Genomic DNA, 20,418 nt, shown 5'->3' with positions numbered 1-20,418 from the left:
TATCATTTATTTATCATTAAGTAAAAATACGCAAATTTTTATAAGAACTCAATTGAAAATTAATTTAAAAAAAACAATATACTTTATTACATTCATTTCATTTAGCTTGTCTCAAAGGCTACTCAGTGGCAACGTATTGCCAATCAGCTGTTTTTGTTTTGATTGCGACAAGTATAACGATGGATTGACTTAAATAAAAACAAATGTTTAGGTGATAAACTTTTAAAAAACTGTTTTGAAAAATATTAAATTAAAGCATTATATCCACGGAAACTAAAATATACTTCGCACTATAAATACTGCTACCTGTAAGTAAAAATACGGCAGTATTAGTAGTAAAAATAACAGCTTTCTCACAGGTTATTTAACGTAACTAATTTGTTAAAATGTTGCTGAGAGGCAGACAAATTACGCTACTATCTAGTTTATGCTGGCGAACTGCTGCCTCGCAATTTAGAGGAATGCATATTAAACGCGCGGAACTATACAAGGTAACTGGAGATTTTACTTCAAACAGTTTTCATGTACATATATAAAGCTTTTTTTTGTACACAGAAATGCTTTCGTATTTTGGGCGTTAATGAAGCAGCCGATCAGAACACTGTCCGTAATGCTTATATCGATTTGGTAAAGCGTGTACATCCCGACTCTGGTCTACCAGAAGCAAGTGCTGAACGTTTTCAAGAAGTAGATGAAGCATTCAAAATATTGCAAGAAAAATTTGCAAAAAATCGCCGAAATATACTAGAAGATGAGGAAGAGGAAGTATTTGATATAAAACATACAGCACCACAACATCGCCAATATCTAAGTTATGACGGCATTGGCGTTGGTAATCCTTTTCAGAGGCAAAAACAATACCAGCAGGTTAAAGCAATGAAAGCGCAGGAACGTGTACTCAGTCATCGTATTGAAAAATCACAAGCCGGTGAACGTACAATTATGAAAAAAGGCACATTTTATAAGAATCATGCCATCAAAACAAAGTACGGCTTTGATCGTATATGTGAAGATCTCATACAAGAAGCTATGGCAAAGGGTGACTTTGACAATTTGAAGTGTGCTGGCAAACCTTTGAGTAGCGCGCAAACGCAAAATCCCTATTTAGATTTTACAACGCACAAGTTGAATAAAATTCTGCTCGATAACGGTTTCACACCTGAATGGATTACACTACAGCGCGATATACGCGAAGCAGTGGAAAAACTAAAACAGGAGCTGCGTGCGGAACGTGCTTACTTTGGTGACTATCCGTTTGATGAAGAAGAGAATCGCGCTTGGCAAGCAGTTTTGCAGCGTTATAGCGATGATATCCAATACATTAACAAGAATATAGATAAATATAATCTAATTGTGCCTATACTGCAAAATCAGCTTTTCCGGTTGAATATCGCAAAATTATCTGAGCAAGTAATTAGTGACCCAGAGGCGCTCAAGCACTTTAAAAAACAAAAAGAACCGCCGAGTGAAACCGCGAGTACGGGAAATTCGGCCAAAAACGACATATTTTCGTTTTTTGGTTCACTTTTTTGAATATGTTAAAAAAATTGTTTTAAATTTGTTGAAGGCACACATTTTTTGTGTATGTATGTGATTTAAGCCGCTGAAGGCTAGCGTGATATGTTAATATTGTTTGAATATTATAAATAAATTATATATATAATATTTTCTTAATTAAATTTTTATTTTAACCTATTTTTACAAGTTTCATAAACTTTATTATACAAACTAGTTTTTTTTTTATTATAAATGCTTTCATTGTTTTTCATTGCGTTAGTATACATATGCATATAAAGTTTTCACGAATTTCATTGTTTTAAGAGCAGTGTTACAGACTCCATGGCGCACTTAAACGGTTGGCAAAACTGGTTTTTGAAGTAGAATATGGCTATAAGAACTATTTCTATTACCCCCCAAAAAATTGTTACTGAAAATTAAAACTAAAAATCAGGAAAAAATCACTTTGCCATCTTCACTCAGTTTGACGGATTCAGTGGCCAACAGGCGCAGCGCTTTTGGGAAAGCAAAGTGCTCCGCCATATGTATACGTTTTGTTAAACTTTCTTCAGTATCATTCGGCAGTATGGGCACGCTAGCTTGAATAATAATGCCACCGGTATCCACACCCTAAAAAGTGCGAAATGAAAACCGTGAACATGAAGTTAAATCAAAGTATTTACATATACCGCTTACCTCATCCACAAAGTGCACTGTACAGCCAGACTCCTTATCGCCAGCATCAAGCGCCTTCTGTTGTACCTTCAAGCCGGGGTGTTTAGGCAACAATGACGGATGTATATTCACCAAACGTCCCTTCCACTGGCGTACAAACTGCTCACTCAATACGCGCATAAATCCAGCCAAACATACCAAATCCACATTGTGCTCCAACAACTTTTTAGTCATCTCCGCGTCGAAGTCCTCGCGTTTCGCATATTCTTGATGTGAGATCACCACGGAGGGTATGCCAGCTTTTTCCGCGCGCTCAAGACCTAACACACCCGCTTTATTCGATATTACCAAAACGATGTCGGCGTGTACACCTTGTGAGGTATCGCGACAAGCATCGATGAGCGCTTGCAAATTACTGCCTGTACCGGAGATCAACACCGCAACACGCTTACGTGGCTTATTTTGTAATTTCTGTGCGCGCTGCAAGCAACTTTGGAAGTTTTCGGTCACAACCTGTGGCGCTTCAGACTTGGAGCGCTTCACCACCACGCCGACACGTGTCGCGCGCTCACGATACTGTAATTCAGCCAACACAGACTGTTCATATTTCGGTGAGACCACTAAAATTACGCCGAGTCCACAGTTGTAGGTGCGTTGCATTTCTTGTGGCGCTACATTACCCGTCGCGGCAAGCCAACCAAAGACGGGTGGTATATTCCATTGTTTCGCATCCAATTGCACAGCTAAGGTTTTGGGTAGTACACGTGGTATATTCTCCGTTAGCCCACCGCCGGTAATATGCGCCAAGGCTTTGATATGACCCTGTTGCACGAGTGGTAGCAGTGCCTTAACGTAAATGCGTGTGGGTGTAAGGAATTCCTCACCGAATGTTTTATGACTGAAAGGCGCTTTGTCTTCGAATGTAACGCCGGCTTGTTTCATAATGGCATGTACAAGACTGAAGCCGTTGCTATGCACACCGGAGGACGGCAGGCCGATCAGCACATCGCCCGCACGTATTTCATCAGTGCGCGGCAGCAGGCGACTGTATTCAGCAATGCCAAGTGAAAAACCGGCAAGATCGTACACATCGGATGCATAAAGTAGTGGTACCTCAGCAATGTGCGTCTCTAAAAAATAAAAAAAAATATAATTTCCACTGGATATGCGCGCACTACTTGTACTCACCCACTAAACTGCTGCCAGCTTGCGCTGCGCCTTCAATCACGCCACCAGTTATCGTAGTTGCCGTTTCTTCCACCAAATCACCGCACGCATAATAGCTCGAGAAGGTCAGCGGTTCAGCGCCGTTACACAGTATGTCATTCACGCACATCGCCACCAGGTCAATGCCAACCGTACCATTGCGCTCGGTTTGTTGTGCGATCTTTATTTTAGTGCCCACACCATCAGTGCCCAGTACCAATACCGGGTCCTTGTATGTCTTTGGTACGCCCATCAAACGTCTGCCCAGTTTTGTGGTTAAAGTTTCATTGCGTTGTTGTGTTAAAGCGCCATCGCATAGCTCCAAGGCTAAGTCACGTTCATGTGGCTCATCCAAGGTACGCATATTCCTCTCGGATAGACCGCCAAAACGTTCGATGGATTTTTCCAAACCCTCAACAAAGTTGCGCACCTCAATTTGATGTTGTTGGTGGCAAGAGTGCATTCTACGTTTCAACACACCGAACACCTTAGCGCCGGTGCCAAGCAGTCGCTTCCAAACAGTGCATCGCTTTGGCACAATCATAACAAGCCCAATACCACAGTTCAGATTGTCCAAAAGTGTTTGTGGAGTCAAGCGTAACCGGCCCACCAACCAGCCATAAATTGCTGGAATTTTGAGATCACCAAAATCGAGAGATATCTCATGGTCTGGCGGTATAATGCGTTGCACATCTGGCAGCAAACCGGTGGTTATATGCGAAATAGCCTTGACATCGCATTCACGTAAGAGCGCGAGCACTTCTTTCACATAGATTCGAGAGGGTTCGCAGAGCTGTTGACCTGTGTAAAAACAGCTATACTAAGTTTTAATCCTTCAAGAGAGTTCAAATATTTTACCTAACGTTTTAGTCTCATCACCAAATTCGCACTTAACGGTCAAATCAATATCGGCCATCTCAAGTTGTTTTAATAGCGCATGGAAACCCGCACAATGCAACCCGTTCGCTGGTAACGATATCAGTAAGTCTCCCTCCTCGTATTGCTGGAATTTCGGCAATTCCTTGCCAGCCTCAAGTATACCCACGCTATAGCCGGCGATATCATATTTACCGACCTCGTAGACCGTGGGCATTTCAGCGGTCTCACCACCCAAGAGCGCACAACCCGCCTCACGACAGCCGTCGGAAATACCCTTTACAATTTGTGCAGCAATCGGCACTTGTAGCTTGCCACAAGCTATGTAGTCCAAGAAGGCAACTGGTTCAGCGCCAGACTCGAGGACATCATTGACGCACATAGCGAGCAGGTCGTAACCGATACTTTCGTACATCTCATGTTCGAGTGCGAGTTTTATCTTGGTGCCCACACCATTAATGGCTTCGCAGATCACAGGATTTTTGTAATTTAGCTGTGTGAGGAAATATATTGAAGATTTATCGTACTTTTCAAAACGGCTCGAAAATGTTTTGCTCACCTCATTCAAGCGGAATAAGCCACCGAATCCACCCAAACCGCCCACAACACCGGGTCTTTGCGTACCACGAGACAACGGTTTTATGCGTTGCACCAGATCATCACCCGCATCTATGTCAACACCGCTATCCTTGTAGGAGAGCGCTTTGAATGTCGGAACGAACGTCTTTAGCCTGCCAAGTAATTGAAACACCATTAGTTTGATTTTTTTGTGCATAAGATTCGTACAAAAGATTTATTAAATTTGACACTTCATGTAAGTAAAGAATGTGTTAAGCCAAATAATTACATTTTGAAGGCTTTCTCCGCAATATCGGTACGAAATTGTGCGCCAGCGCCCGAAAATGTGATTCCCTGACATATCTTGGTAGCGTCAGCCGCCGCTTGGCGCAAATCTTCACGCAGCGCTACAGCTATCAGCACACGGCCACCATTGGTTAGATACTGGCCAGCCTTGTTGACCGCTACGCCGCTATGAAAGATCAACTCATCAGCGGTATTTGGTGGCATACCTGTTTGGATAACAAGTTCAAAAGAAAATAGAGAAAATATTCTAAATTTAATACTTCGAAATAACTAATTGGATTATGTACCCTCGATTATGCAGCCCTTTGTTGAGGTCTCTGGATAGCCAGCACTGGCCATGACCACACCAACGGCACTGACATCCTCACGCCACTGCAGTTGTATTTCCTTGAGACGATTCTCACAGCAAGCGCTCATTACGGCATACAAATCAGTCTCGAGTAATGGCAATATGACTTGCGTCTCCGGATCACCAAAGCGGCAATTGAACTCCAACACCTTAGGACCATCAACGGTCAGCATTAGACCCGCATAAAGTACACCACAATAGTGTATACCCTCTTGGCGTAAAGCGTCTACGGCTTTCTGCAGTATAGCTCTATTAATGCGTTCCAAATCGGCGGGCGGTATTAACGGACATGGGCAGTATGCGCCCATGCCACCGGTATTGGGTCCCTCATCACCTTCGCGCAGCCGCTTGTGATCCTGCGCGGGCAACATAGCCTGAGCATGTTGTGTATCAACAAATGCGAGCACGGATACTTCCTCGCCGACGAGTAATTCTTCTATGACTACGGTGTCGCCCGCATTACCGTATTTGCGTTGTCCAAGTATCTCATCGACAGCTTGACAGGCCTCGACGGTATCTGCTGCAACCACGACACCTTTGCCGGCGGCCAAACCGGCAGCTTTGACGACGAGTGCTTTGTAGGGGGCGCTGAAATTGAAGGAGAAAAATATGCGTTATTTGAATGAAAAAGTCAAATCCATAGAATCTTCGGTAACCAGAAACGTGACCGACATTGGTAAACTCATGCATTGTGTGTGCGATGATATGAACAGGGACATGGTAAGGAAGATTAAAAAGATATGGAATGATTCACCGAAGTGTACCCGAGAGAAGGCATACTCACTGGTCACTGTCTGGTGGCGGCACACGCCTGTAGAATGGGGAGACAGATAGAGCAGACTACAGGAAGGCACCAGCGAAAAGAATGTAGCATCTTATGAAACACTGGAAGGGGTATTGTTAATGAGGCCTTAGAACCCTCAACTGGTATCGCTAAGGATCAACAGTAGTCTATGGAAGGCTTATTAGCCTATCAAACTAACCTAACTTAATCTAAATGAAAATCAGGTACCAGCTTAGTTGAGATTAATCCTTGGATCCCTATATATTTTATTTTTTTCCGGTCTTTAAATACTATGCTACAAAATTTTTAATTTTCAAGCTTATCTCTACAGATATTGACGGAGCTCAATAGCCATAGCAATCCACCAAAATTATAATTCTAAATCGTTTCTTTACCCACCTATTTATAAACTCCTTGGCCTGATTCACATCGGTAAATGACGCATATCGCGCAGTCGGTATACTATGCCGCAGCATAAAGTCCTTGGCCCACTTTTTGTCCGACTCAATTTGAGCGCCCTTCTTATTGGGACCAAAACAACGTACACCAGCCTTATTGAGAGCATCACCCAACCCATTGGCTAAGGGGTCTTCAGGACCAACAATGACCAAATCTATTGATTGCTTCTTGCACCAGCTGGCGATGCCCTGAAAAAGAAAAGGAAAGTTTAACAAGAATTCAAACATATTTATACATATAAAAAAGTAATGGGTTTTTCAATAGGGACGCTACAAAAGTAGACCGATAGGGACAACAAGCGACACCACATTTTTTCCCGCTCTTCTGACATTTCTCTTGAGTAAGGTTTGCCACTTCATCATCGAAAGATATACGATCCAACAACGAGTCGAAATTATTTAAATTTACTACCGAAATTCAGTCAGTGACCTCAACTTTAAGAGCGCTACGTCCAATTTATGGTCGTCATAATCATCCTGTCAGATTAACAATTGAGCGTCCATTGGAAAAATTTGAATCCACTGGCACAGTACACAATCTTCCGGTGCCAGTAAGAAGTGTCCGTAGTGTCAAGAATATTGCTGTCGCTAGCGCATCAATTGAGAAAGACTCAAATCAGTCTCTCATACGTCGTCCTCAAGCGTTGGGCATCTCTGTCAAGTCGTTGTGTCGAATTTTGCGAAAAGATCTTGGCCTACATCCTTGCAAGATCAAATTTACCAAGAACTGAAGCCGCCTGACCACCACAACCGTCGTACCTGTATGTTCGTGAATTTAGCTGAGCAACCACTTGAAAACGATCCGGAGTTTCATCGAAAAATCATCTTACGCGATGAGACTCATTGCTGGCTGAATGGCTTCGTCAATAAGCAAAATATGCGTTATTGGTCAGGTAGTAACCCACACATACCCCATGAGTCACCATTGCATCCCAAAAAATTACGGTTTGGTATGGTTTATGGGCCGGCGGAGTTAATGGGCCGTACTCCTTCCGCGTTGATCAAGACCGGCACGTTACTGTGAATGGGAATCGCTACCGCTCAATGATAAACGAATATTTTTGGCCCGAATTGGATGATATGGACTTAGACAATATGTGGTTCCAACAGGACGGCGCCACAAGCCACACAGCTAATGTCACAATCGATTTATTGAAAACTAAGTTTGGTGAACGTGTTATCTCACGGAATGTCCCAGTCAATTGGCCCCACTGGTCGTGCGATTTGACGTCGTTAGACTATTTCCTGTGGGTTTAAGTCTACGGTCTATGCCAACAAGTCAGTGACGATTGATGAACTTCGTACGAATATCGAACATGAAATTGCAGCAGTATCGGCCGATTTATGCTTAAAACCATCGAAAATTGGGTGCAGCATCTGGACTTCTGCAAGCGAACCTGTGGTGGCCATGCAAAAGAATCGAGTTTCATACATAATGGTATCGAATGAACTTCCACAGGAATAAGGCATTTTATTTATATCCCAAACTGTCTTCGTTTTTTTGTAACGCTGTAATTGAAAACCCCGTTATATGGATTGATATGAGTGCAGATCTATAAAAACGGTAATCAAACGACGTGAGCGTGCGTGACTGTGTGAACTGTCTCACTTTGATTACAATTGCCCGCCAAGGTCAAGTGCGTGACGTTCCCAGTACATAAATTTCTTAGTGGGAAAAAATATTTTATGGCAAAGGTCAATCAACTACTTCCTACAAATTATCTCTGTACAATATACTTGTATATCAACGGTGAGCTCAATGAATAATATTAATAAATAATACAAAAAATGCTAATTTTAGTTTTTATTTTTGACTAATGTTTGCGAGTATTTTTTCTGACACCTCCAGCCAGAATTCAAATTTATGCGGCGAAAATTTGTGAATTTCGAAAAAATGGAAAAATTATTAATTTTTGATCATAAATGTTGTAATATGGGATTTTATTATAGTTTTAAAGTGATATTATTTTTTAATGTTATTCTATAGATACAAATATGTATATAAATTATGCAACTAATTTCTGGAAAATGACGCAAAAGTAAAGAATGTTTAGGTGCGAAAATAGTTAACTACACAAATGACCAAATACGAATTCAAATGCCGTGCCATTTCGACTATTTTCATTTAAATTTGTGGACTGATTTATTTCAGCCAGAGCTTATTAACCCACGCCTAATAAAATACTACTTTATCTTTATTTAGAACTAGTTTAATTTAATCTACGAGTGAGAATTTGTGAGAAATGAAATGCAAGATTCAAAAAAGAAGGAAAAAACGCACACAACTGGCCAATAAATATTATATTTTAAAGCTAAGATTGAAAATTTCCATTATAGTAGAAACACAAAGAGTGTTTTTTTTTTAGACATGTGGCTTTCAAGAAGAATAATCCACCAGATTAACCTAACCTAACCTTTCTTCTTCTTTTTGGTCTTTTGCGATACCAGATGAAGTTCAGTTGCTAGGTCCAAGAGGAGTAGTTATTTTTTAGGATGTCTGCACTTGACGCGAATTTTAACAGACTCAGCGGCATCACTATCGATTCCTCCTTCATTGTATCATACCGTGGAGTCGCAGATGTTTACAGCGTAGTCCTGCCAATGCGGGACAAGTGCACAAGAGATACTATACTTCATTGTTTTCCTGGTGCCTTGCTATAGACATTCCCTGCAGTCTTATCGATCTGTCAGCCCCATTCTACGAGTATGTGTCGCCACCAGACATTGACTAGTTAGTATTCTCATCATGCTCCTATAGTCTCTTCTATCGAGTGCCAATAGGAATTTTGCGTACTTCCGTTCTACAGTTTTGCACATGACTTTTGCAGTTTTGCACCCAAGTAGCTCGTTCCATCGAGTTTTGATTTTCTTTGCCATACTTCTGTCGAGATCGTCATATAAACAATGCATGGGTTTCCCAATGTTGATCACTTTTCGGATGTTAATCGTACATCTGGCACTGAAACTGCTTACTTCTGGTAACACTTTCCACTGCTGCCCAGCTTCCCAAGACACTTATGGCCGATGTGCGATACCAGGTTACTGCATGACTGCTGCTTTCTGTCTACGTAGATGTTGACTCTGGAATTGTCTGCAGTTGCATTAGAGGCCAGCTCCGCGGATTTCGCAAAAGCAAAAACCTTAGCTTGAAACATACTGATCCACCAAATTAAAATTTTGCCTTATGTCGAACTCTGGACAGTTAATCCCGCACCAATTCCATCATCGTCCATTTTCGAGCCATCAGTATAGATGTTTAGAGTGTTGAGCGCAGCTAACATACCTTTACGCCAGCCAGCTTTTCTATGTTTACTTTGAACTACTACTTTCCCAGTTCAAAAGCAAAATTAGAGCATTTGGGACGAAGATCAACCTGCAGCTGTCATCCAAAAAAAAAAACAATGGTTTGGTGTGGTTGAATCATCGGTACATACATATGTATTTCTTCAAAAGTGGTGCCAGTGAGAACTTAACAGTCAACGGCGACCGTTATCGCATCATGATAACCGATTATTTGATAACTGAAATTAAAGCTCATAATCTAGGCGATATTTGGCTTCAACAAGACGGCACCACTTTCCACACAGTGCATCAATCAATGGATTTATTGAGAGAACACTTCGGTGAGCAGACCGTTTCACGTTTTGGGTCTGTCGATTGGCCACCAGGATCGTGGTACACACCGTTAAACTTTTTCCTGTAGGAATACGTAAAGTCTAACATCTGTGCGGACAATCCTGCTTCGATTCAGACCTTGAAGCAAAACACCACGCGTGTTATTCGCCAGTTAACAGTCGAATTGCTCGAACGAACCATCGAAAATTGGACTTAACAGATGAACCATCAGAGACGTAGACGAGGCCAACATTTCAAAGAGATAATCTTCAAAAAATAAATGCCAAAGAATTTTCTTTCTTTCTTTTCTGTATTTTTTCTTTCAAAAAGTAGGGAACCCCGAAATGGATCATCCTTTCGCTCCGATAAAAAAAAGGAATCGAAGAAAATACAACAAAAATTGTCACAATACTTTCAAGATAGATTTTGAAAGTCAGAATCAGTATTTTCTTAGTGGGATGCCTAGGAAACTAATAATTATAACATGAAAAACAAACCGACATTGACTGACATTGACTTAGTTTATAGAGCGAAAATGAAGAAGATCAAAGCCAACATCGACAGCATTCACAGCAACAACACAACACACCATCAACGCCAAAACTGACAACAACATGACAACTTCCGAAATAGGCTAAATTCATTTACGCAGTTGGCCAAGACCAGTGCAGTACGACATAGCTATCGGACATAAATCAACAAACATCGAAAAAATATGTTGAGCATTGTTTGACCGCGGACACACACCCCGCCAGAGCGATGTGAATTTGTTTCAACACTGATGAAGTTGTTAGTTACAAATGCGCAGCGCTGACGAGATAGATCGGCAAACTGTTTTACTGCTGCATTATATGCAAATTTCGTCTCCACTTATTGCTTCGTGTAAAACACAAAATTTAAAATAGTTTTTCCACACACAATCGCCGTGATTGAGCGCAACTTGGATTTACTCTATATTTGTCAGTTAATTTGAACTAAAAAAAAAGTGATGCGTTAGCGCGGCTGCGACGTTGTACCCACGCGGTCGATTCTTGTTATTGGTACAACCCGTCAGCCAGCCAGCCAGCGAGTGAGAAGAATGTTTTAATTTATTGAAGCTATTAATGTGCGGAAAAAGACAACAGCCAGCAGTCTGGTGCTTCGAAAATGGTAATGTGACGGACTAAACCGAGCTGGTCGATATAAAAAGCTTTGGAGGCCGGCTAAGAGCAACAGTTACACTTTTGACTTGGCGGATCACGCAACATACGGATTAACTGTGAACAGTGCATAACAGAAAATGAAGCTAATTGTAAGGAAAACCCACTCTTATAAAAACAAAATCATTTTGATAATAAAAATTTCTTAGAAAGTGTTAAAAATGTGGCAAAAATTTCACCTTTCTCCCGCTTTTGCATTATTCAATTCTATTTCGTAGTGTTTTTTAATGATCGTCATTTTGGCTGCGGTCGCGCAGGCACGTAGTGACAAATATTTTGGTGGGAAATACCATGTGCCAACAAAAGCAGCAACAACACGACAGCAAACAACAAAACCAACAGCCAGTAAAGCAAACTTCCCGCAGCGACAAACAACGGCCACTTATAAACATCCGAACAGCATTACGGCCGGCCGACGCGGTGATGCTGGGCCAAAAGTGCCGATCTTGCGTAATGATCAAGAAATGAAAAAAGACGGCCGCTATCACTATCAATACGAAACGGGCAATGGCATTAGCGGCATGGAACAGGGCACTGCTGGTGTTGCGATCAAAGGCGCCTCCAGCTATGTCTCACCCGAAGGTGTGGCAATCAAGCTGTCCTACACGGCGGATGAAACCGGCTATCATCCGGTGGGCGATCACATTCCCAAGACACCCGACTATGTGCTGCGCGCACTCGAATATATACGCACACACCCCTTCAAGGTGATAAAGGCCGGCGAATTGCGCCCACGTCTGTCCACTGAGATTGCGCCACCATTACTTACCCCCCACAATTCGCGAAATTTCAACTACAAGACGAGCAGCTTCAACAGCAAGAGCGTTGCGAAGAAGCGTCCGAGTCAACGGAATGCTAGACGCAACGATGTGAGGCGCCGTTTTTGAAGTGTGTCTGTTTTACGTCTGCAGTAAAATGGATCTCACTCTCTGTTGTGGCGTAGATAAGATGAAAATGTATTCTAATTTATTTATAATGAATTTAACGAATTCCATGCACATTACACAGCTGAAGGGCCGACACACCGACGCACTCATTCATAGTCAATCACATTCGCACAAGTACAACACTGTTATATATGTATAAAAAATGCAAACTGGTTAAATAAAATATTTTAATTTTAACACTTTTTCGAAGTATTCGAAATTTTAGGTTTGGAACGGTGTGTACTGCGTGTACGTCACTGCCAAACTTGCCGCAATTAGTGGACTAAACACAGTTGAGCAGCAAAGACTGTTGGTATACCCGCTCGGAGAGCTTAAAGCTTAGTCTTCAATATTTCAAAGATCGTGAAAATGTATATGTGTCTAAACCGTCAATGAGTGTACGTCACTGCCAGACTTGCCCTTCCAGCAATCAGTGGATTAAACAAAGTTGAGATGCACAGGCTTTAGTCATACCCGCTCTGAGAGCTTAAAGCTTAGTCTTTACTATTTCAGTGATCGTAAAGATTTATAGGTTAGGTATGATGGCTGGTTTGAAGATCGCACTTGCACAACTATAAGTAGTTCTTTGTGATGTTATAAAGACAAAACTCTTGTACTTCGAATTTATAAGTCAGAAGCTTGTGGCCAATAAAATTTTTGTTCCGGCATTTAATTTCTATTCCCGCCAGTTCGGTGGGTCATCTGAAAGTATGAGCTTCAAAGTGTTTCTGCCTTGATTTCGCAAATGCAGGACAAGCAAGAAGGAAGTGCTGAGAGGAATCCTACTCGCCTTTTCCCATACAGCTTTTGCAGAGGGCGTCTGGTAAGATTCCCAGCCTTATGGCATGGACGCCAATAGCGCAATGGCCTGTTAAAATCCCCACAACTAGGAAGAGGCTAGCCTTACTGAGGACCTAGAGATTCCTGTATCTCTTGCGATCGATCTTGGGACGAAAGGCTTTTGCGACAATGCATGAACCAATGGTAGCCCAGCGCTGGATAAGTTCCCGCGAAACCAAGCTATCCAGTAGTACAAGACACGAGGAGAGAGGAGCACCGACCCGTTCACATTCTACTGATAGCGGGAGTACCCTAGCCCTTGCCAGCTTTATATCTTGACTATGAATTTTTTTGTAACCTAACGCTAAAAACTATACACATATAACAGGCGTTTGAAAAAATAGTTTATATGGAAAATTTCCTGATTGAAAACAAGCAAAGACATTGAACCTCTGGAGATGGGCTTAGAAGCTATAAAAATTATTCTAGGAGCTTTGAAGCGGCCTATGAAAAATAAGAGGAATTCTTGGCGTCAAATTGCAATAGCTAACTCTTCCACACTGTTTAGTATTGGGTTTTAGAGCTTTCCGAAAAAAAAAATCAAGTGAAGTCCTTAGCATCAAATTCCAATAAGAAGACCGATTTATATAGAGTTATAAACCCTAAATTATGTTTCTCAATACATACATATGTATATACAGGATTGCCACCACAATCCTTAATAAAGAGAGAGAAAGAGGGTAGACAAAAAATCCGTCGTCGATATTTCTTCAATAAAGCAAAAACCTAATTTATTTTCGTGGACAATACTTTAGAGACAGCTTTCCCAGTTTTGTCTGCAACCATTTCACTTAACCGTTATCGCAAAAACTTTGCATTTGTCAGCGATAACTAAACACATTAATTTTGTTTGCATAGACAACTTGTAGAAGATTGTTCTCAAAGATGTCAGCGTTATCGCTAAAAGTTTGTATTGAGATTTAGACTGTATAATCAAATACTTAAAAGTACTCTCAACTAGCACATGCCTCCACAACAATGTAAAACTATTTCCTATTACCTTTGGAAATATATTTTAAGTATTGAATGTATCTACATACATATGTACATATATTCATTGGAAACTATATATATAGAATGACGTGCTCAAACTTTTATTATATTAGGTCGTTCACAAAGTAGTATCGTTTGATGACAACAGCTGATCTTATTGAATTTTTTTGCCGCCAACTTCACACCCAACCGTTTTATATTTGAACACCGGAAATAGTAAGGCTTGCTTATAAAAAAATGTCCTGTTTTTGTTTGGTGCTCTATCGAAGATGGAAGACCGAAACAACATTGTTGACCAAACGACATTTCCGAAATTGGTTTGCGAAATTTCGTTGCGGCACTTTCGATCTTGAGGATGCACCAAGTCCTGGAAGGACCCTTAAAGCTGATGTGGATATAAAAATGTCGTTGGTCAATGCAAATTGTCAAAAAAAAACTCGAGAAATTGCTGGGAGACTAAATTTGTCTAACGCGACCATTTATAAGCCTATTAAACCTCTAGGTCTAATTTTGGAGCTTGACATATGGGCTCCTCATGTTCTAACAGGACGAAATTTGCTATGTCACCTCAAAGACTGTGATTTGCCTATCAAACGTCAAGGAAGTGATACATTTTTGAAGGACATTTTAACTGGCGTCAAAAACTGATTGTTTACAAGAAAGTTCAAGATCTTCACCAAAAAAATTTTATGTTGTAAAGGGATGAACCAGCTCAAATCACTTCAAGGCCGATAATCACCAAAAAAATGTTATGTTGTCTGTTTGGTGGGATTTCAATGAGGACGATTATTTTGAGATTTACTAGTTCCGGTCTAAGCAAAATGCTTTGGATGAGAGAACGTTCACTTCAAACTAGAATGTGAAAAACACCCTGGACCAGTTTTTTGCCTTCAAGGATCAAAAATTTTATGAGCGTGGAATCAATGTCTTGACCGAAAGATGGTAAAAGATATTGGATGAAAATGGATAAAACCTAATTTCATAGAATATTTTACACAATATAAAATCGTGTTTATAGTACAGATAATCAGAGTCCCGAATTTAATTAAAAGTTGCTATTCATACAGCTGACTAAGCAAAATATTTTTTTTTTGCCGATTACTAAATCATTACAGGGGTTTTTGGAAGTTTTTGAAACCGATAATGTCTTACTCTCTTAAGCTGAACTTTTTCTCATTCGATGAGACTTCTAATTAAAAAGCGTCGGTCTATAAATGTGAATTATTCAATCGCATCACATCTTAAAGAAATATACTCGTGGAGTAAGCTCTCTTGTAAGAAGCGCCGATCACTAAGGTTGTATTGTCAGAGCCAAAAGTTAGAACTTTAGTTAAAAGCTCGTCGCCGGTTTGAACTGAAATCGCATATATCTCAGCACTAAAGGGTTGCGGTTCCACCCTCGAACATATCTATCAAAAGAGTGCTAAGCCAAGCACAAATTACAAAAGATAAATAGTGAACCGGCCGTTTCAATTTCTCAGAAAATTTAAAGTCAGCTTCACAACGAAACTGAGACACGTAGAAACAGGTCCAAATATAATGCACTGCGTACCCACGAATCCGAAGAACTCTCCACACACTGCTATAAATTATGAGCATTTTAATAATTGTGACGGAAGAATAAGGTTTTTATACCCTGAAAAGGAAACACGAACTAGTTTTGCAGTTTATGAGTTATCATTCTGAAATTGTACAAACAACATTTTCTCGCCAAGAAGTTGGAACCGCCGGTTTCGAGTCTCTATAGCATATGCCTGTCATACAAATTGAACGATTGGAATCAAGTGCTTGTATGGAAAACTTTTTAATTTGACGACTTTTGTTCATATCGGACTACTAATTGATATAGACACCATACAAAGTGACCAATCAAAATCAAGGTCTTGGATGAAAACATTTTTATTTGACGAGACATCTTCACGAAATTTAGCACGGGGTATTTTCTAAGGCAACGGAGGGCAATATACAAAGAAATTGTTTCGATCAGATCATATATCCTATATATAGCTGCCATACAAACTGAACGATCGGAATGAAGTACTTGCAAGGAAAACTTTTTTATTTGCTGATATTATTTAATGAAATTTGGCATGAATTATTATTCGAAGCAACGGTACAATCTCCGAACAACTTGTTTAGATCGGACAACAATAACGAACAGCTGTCGTACAAGCTAAACAATCAAATCAAGTTCTTGTATGGAAACTTTTTTATTTGTGAAGGGTATTATATGTAGCTTCGGTGTATTTAACGCGCAAAAAAAGAAGGCGCTGAATCACAACACAAGCGGATTTTAATATTTTTTCTTTAACTCGCCGAGTCTTCAAGAAACACCTTTTATTCCGCCATTAGAATGATCTGCAAAAGTGCCATATCGTTATGCGCACTAACTTAGTAAAACAAATATGAAACCGGCAAAACCCTAACCAAAACGCGATGATACACACACAAACAAAACGTTTGAGAGTACGAGCGCCAACAACGCCAAAACGAGCGACAGCCATGTGTTCAATATTGAATTGCCTTTATATACCTTCCACTATCTAAGTCACTTCGTTACAAACATACCTGGAAATCTTTTGCGTTTACATCACGCAGATTGGAGCACTTGGGCACTTGAGCAATGCCATGGCTGCCGGGCAATGCGTAGATTTTGACCACCTGCTCGCTCTGCGACAACTTCCAGCAAATCGCGTGCTCGCGCCCACCGCTGCCCACCACCAGCAGCTGCTTGCCGCCAACGAGCGCCGCTTTCGAAGACATCTTCCTGCGCGTTGGTACAGAAAAACCTTAACTTTTCGCTAAAAGACGTTGATTTAACACAAGCAAGCCAAAATATTTGACACTTCCGCTACGCGTACGTTAATTGAAATTGATTTTCACAAAACGCCAAACGCGGGACACAATGCGAAAGTGAAATGTCGTGAAATTTGCGCCTTTCCGCTTGACTTTTTAAATAAATCAATAATGTCACTTCGCACTAACTAAAACTCTGGTACTACTAGTACGCACTAAGCACGCCGCGCAACATTTGTATGTCCATAAATATTTGGTAACCGCAGTCGCGTTAGTCTGTCTATATGTATTGTAATTGTACATACATATATGCACTGTAGATTGCGTGCGTGTGAGCTTGCGGCGCTGCCTGGCAAAATGTGATCGTGCGTTGTGTAGTCTCGCTCGTCGAGAACCCACGTGTTTCTGCGATATGTACACAGTTTATATAGTGTGTATCACGTTTTTGTTGTTATATCGCTTTTTATTAGAGTCACCAAAACGCAATGTTTTTTTCCGCTGGAAATGCAATGCAAGTTTCGCAAAGTTAAACAACTTTAAACCTGATAGCTTCGGTATATTGTAGATCGTAGCGGTAATAATATAGAATAGATAGCCGCAAGTATTTGTAGAATAAAGTTTCATATACAATATGTATGTTTAGTGTGTAGTACAAGTTAGAGCGCCACCGAGAACCAGAACCGATGCCAACGGTTGGCAAATGAACACTGAAACTTCTACGCTTCGCCGTCGTCGTCGTCATCGTCGTCGTTAAGCCACCACATAAAAAGGGATGATGGAGAAGTGATAATGGATGACTGTAGCATGTTGATCGCTTAATAGGCGCACGACTGTCGAATCGACTGCCGTTAAGTTGACTTTGTGCCTACCTTCACACACAAATTTCATATTATTTGCACACGTGCGTTTGTGTATGTAAACTTTCCGCTTCATATGCCGCCGGCTGCCGTGCTCTGTCCATTGATTGCTTGACGGTGTTGTATTGCACCCCTCCAAGGCCTCAGCCGTCGCTCAAGCAACGCTCGCAGTTAGGCGCTATTTAGACGCCCAGCGCAATCAGCCTGTGTTGGTATTCAAATGTATTCAATGCGAGCAATTGATAAGAACGCTTGACGGTAATCACTAAGCGCAAAATTATTTACAAGGTTTCGGCATACACAAATGCCAAAAATTTCTCTAAGCAAATATTTGTGTAGATATTACAAGCATCTATGTTAGATATGTACATATATAATGTGACAAAAAAGTGCCAGGAAATTGTAAATAAAACGGAAAATATTGGGTAGTCGAAAAAGTTTTTTCGTATTTTGTCAATAGATGTCGTTACAGTCGTATATTTCCAGGCTGTAATACACTTATGCCACCGATTTTTCCAGTCCTCGAAACACTTTTCATAAGCATTTTTTGGTTTGCCCTGAACTCCTTCAGCAAATTTTGTTTTATCTCTTGGATCGACTGAAGACGGGTTCCACGAGCCGACGATTTCAGTTTGGCCAAATCTGGTGAATTCGATGACATTGCCTTGTTGGCTTAAAATTCGGTCACAATCGTGGCTCGATACGTTGGTACATTATCACCGAGTAGAATCCACGAATTGTTCTTCCACAATTCCGGGCGGACGTTCTCATGAAACGCCGGACGTTCACATGAAACGCCTCAATACGGCCAAATAGAACTCTTTATTGACCTTCCGTCTCTCCGGAACAAATTCATGATCCACCAAATCACGAATATCGAAAAAACAATAAGCATCGCCTTGATTTTTGAGCGGCTTTGGCTTTGATTATAATGCTCTCCATGAATGTGGGAACGGAATTCGCACGATCAAGCATGTCCAAAGAGATCTGTTTACAGTACTCTTTTCGAAAAAATTCAGCTTTTTCGGGACGAGTCGAGCAAGAACACGTTTCATACCTAAAATATCCACCGAAATCATTCGAATGGGCTCGCGAGAGATGTCGAGCTCTCTTACCATTTCTTATGGCATTGGCCACGGCGAATAGCACATTCAATGGAACAATGAGAATTAAAAGACAGCATCTCCGCTGGCTAGATCATGTCGTCCGAAAACACTACAGCTCTGAAAGTATTCAACGCAGTACCCGCCGAGGGAACCAGAGGAAGACCAGGTGGAGGAAGAGCTGGCTTCGCTTGGAATCTCCAACAATTGGCGCCACATTGCGAAAAAGAGGAAACGACTGGCGCGCTCGGGTATAACCGTGTAAGCGGTATCTACAGCAGTAAAGAAGAATATTTTCATCAGTTGAAGATGTCGACGGTCGTCCAGAACAAAGCATGTTTTCAACGATCTCTAGAAGGTTTTGTACCACTCGTAGGCTTGCATTTTTGATACAACTGAATCATCGTAAGCCTTTGTCGACATTCGCAACGATTCTGCATACGAAAATCAGTTAGAAATACAAAATTTGAGAGAAATTCTTTGTTCGATATTTCTAACCTTTGTAAAAATCGCAGCGAACTACTAAGATGTACCGACTTAAGCAGGTGCTGTACTATTTCCAGGTGCTTTTTTGTCACAATGTACATACATACAATGCATGTAGTTAAACAAATTATAATATTTATTAAAACAATTGCGTTCGATACTTGCGCCGCCAACACCGATGGGGCTTCATGTTGATCAGTTGCCAGCGAACGCCGATCGCAGACGCCCCAGTCAACGATATAGAAACAGAGTGCGTGTATGTGAACGTGTTGGAGCTATGTAGTTCAAGTGCGCCTATGCGTCTAACATTGTCCAGCATGCGTGCCAGCAAGCACTTTAGTAGTGTGTATGTAAACAGCAAGCGATTGCTGCTGCGTTCGAAGCCTCAACTTTGCGAAAAATACAGGTAACTGCAGTCTGACAAGGTAGACGCGAGCGCGCACCAATCTGATAGGAAAGAACTTTTAATAAATTCATCCAACGAGAGAGAGAAGACTTCAAAAAATTAGAGGGGCCCATCGTTAGACATTAAATTGGACGAGAAGTGCGACCCAACAACCGTCAAACCCAACTATCGCCAGAATACTTGAATATATTATAGTTTTCTCGATTTTTATTACAATTTTTCACTTTAAATTTGTTGCTAAGAATAAATTTAACTTATGCGAGTATACAAAAATATATTTATTGATACAAAATCAGCAATGAGGTCTAAGTAGTACTCGAATACGTGTTATTATTTTCTAATTAGTGAGCTTAGCAAGCTTTTGCGGCAAATTGTTATTGTAATATTTGTAAGTACTTATGACGTTAATGATTTAAGGTATTATAAACACGTTTCCGATTTTGATAACTTGCGACATTATGGGTTTTCAGTTTCTTTATTCTCTGCTG

The 20,418-nt window shown here is 40.8% G+C and overlaps 3 protein-coding genes across 4 annotated transcripts; 2 read left to right on the top strand and 1 right to left on the bottom strand.

Annotated features, from left to right (window-relative positions):
- The first annotated feature begins 152 nt into the window (after window positions 1–152).
- Window positions 153–1,679, top strand: LOC126752181 (dnaJ homolog subfamily C member 28). Its single transcript, XM_050462796.1, has 3 exons — window positions 153–308; window positions 360–491; window positions 556–1,679. The coding sequence occupies exons 2-3, from the start codon at window positions 387–389 to the stop codon at window positions 1,531–1,533; spliced, it is 1,083 nt and encodes a 360-aa protein (XP_050318753.1). The 5' UTR covers window positions 153–308; window positions 360–386; the 3' UTR covers window positions 1,534–1,679.
- On the bottom strand, window positions 1,666–17,789 carry LOC126752166 (trifunctional purine biosynthetic protein adenosine-3). 2 transcript variants are annotated; one of them, XM_050462769.1, is made up of 9 exons: window positions 16,851–17,789; window positions 6,651–6,898; window positions 5,406–6,055; window positions 5,102–5,324; window positions 4,814–4,985; window positions 4,237–4,747; window positions 3,361–4,179; window positions 2,194–3,302; window positions 1,666–2,127 (listed from the first exon to the last, which is right to left on the bottom strand). In XM_050462769.1, the coding sequence occupies exons 1-9, from the start codon at window positions 17,043–17,045 to the stop codon at window positions 1,948–1,950; spliced, it is 4,107 nt and encodes a 1,368-aa protein (XP_050318726.1). In that variant the 5' UTR covers window positions 17,046–17,789; the 3' UTR covers window positions 1,666–1,947. The 2 variants fall into 2 exon arrangements, with proteins under 2 accessions (XP_050318726.1, XP_050318725.1); XM_050462768.1 differs by having other exon boundaries at window positions 4,237–4,985.
- Window positions 11,545–12,651, top strand: LOC126752191 (pupal cuticle protein). The gene is made up of 2 exons (XM_050462813.1): window positions 11,545–11,615; window positions 11,742–12,651. Exons 1-2 carry the CDS (start codon window positions 11,604–11,606, stop codon window positions 12,408–12,410), a joined length of 681 nt encoding a protein of 226 aa, XP_050318770.1. The 5' UTR covers window positions 11,545–11,603; the 3' UTR covers window positions 12,411–12,651.
- Window positions 17,790–20,418: the final 2,629 nt, after the last annotated feature.

The sequence above is a fragment of the Bactrocera neohumeralis genome, chromosome 3, assembly GCF_024586455.1.
Source record: "Bactrocera neohumeralis isolate Rockhampton chromosome 3, APGP_CSIRO_Bneo_wtdbg2-racon-allhic-juicebox.fasta_v2, whole genome shotgun sequence".
In the NCBI taxonomy this organism is placed as follows: domain Eukaryota; kingdom Metazoa; phylum Arthropoda; class Insecta; order Diptera; family Tephritidae; genus Bactrocera; species Bactrocera neohumeralis.
Note: the sequence above shows the minus strand (reverse complement) of the source record. Positions and strands in the feature narration are given on the sequence as shown.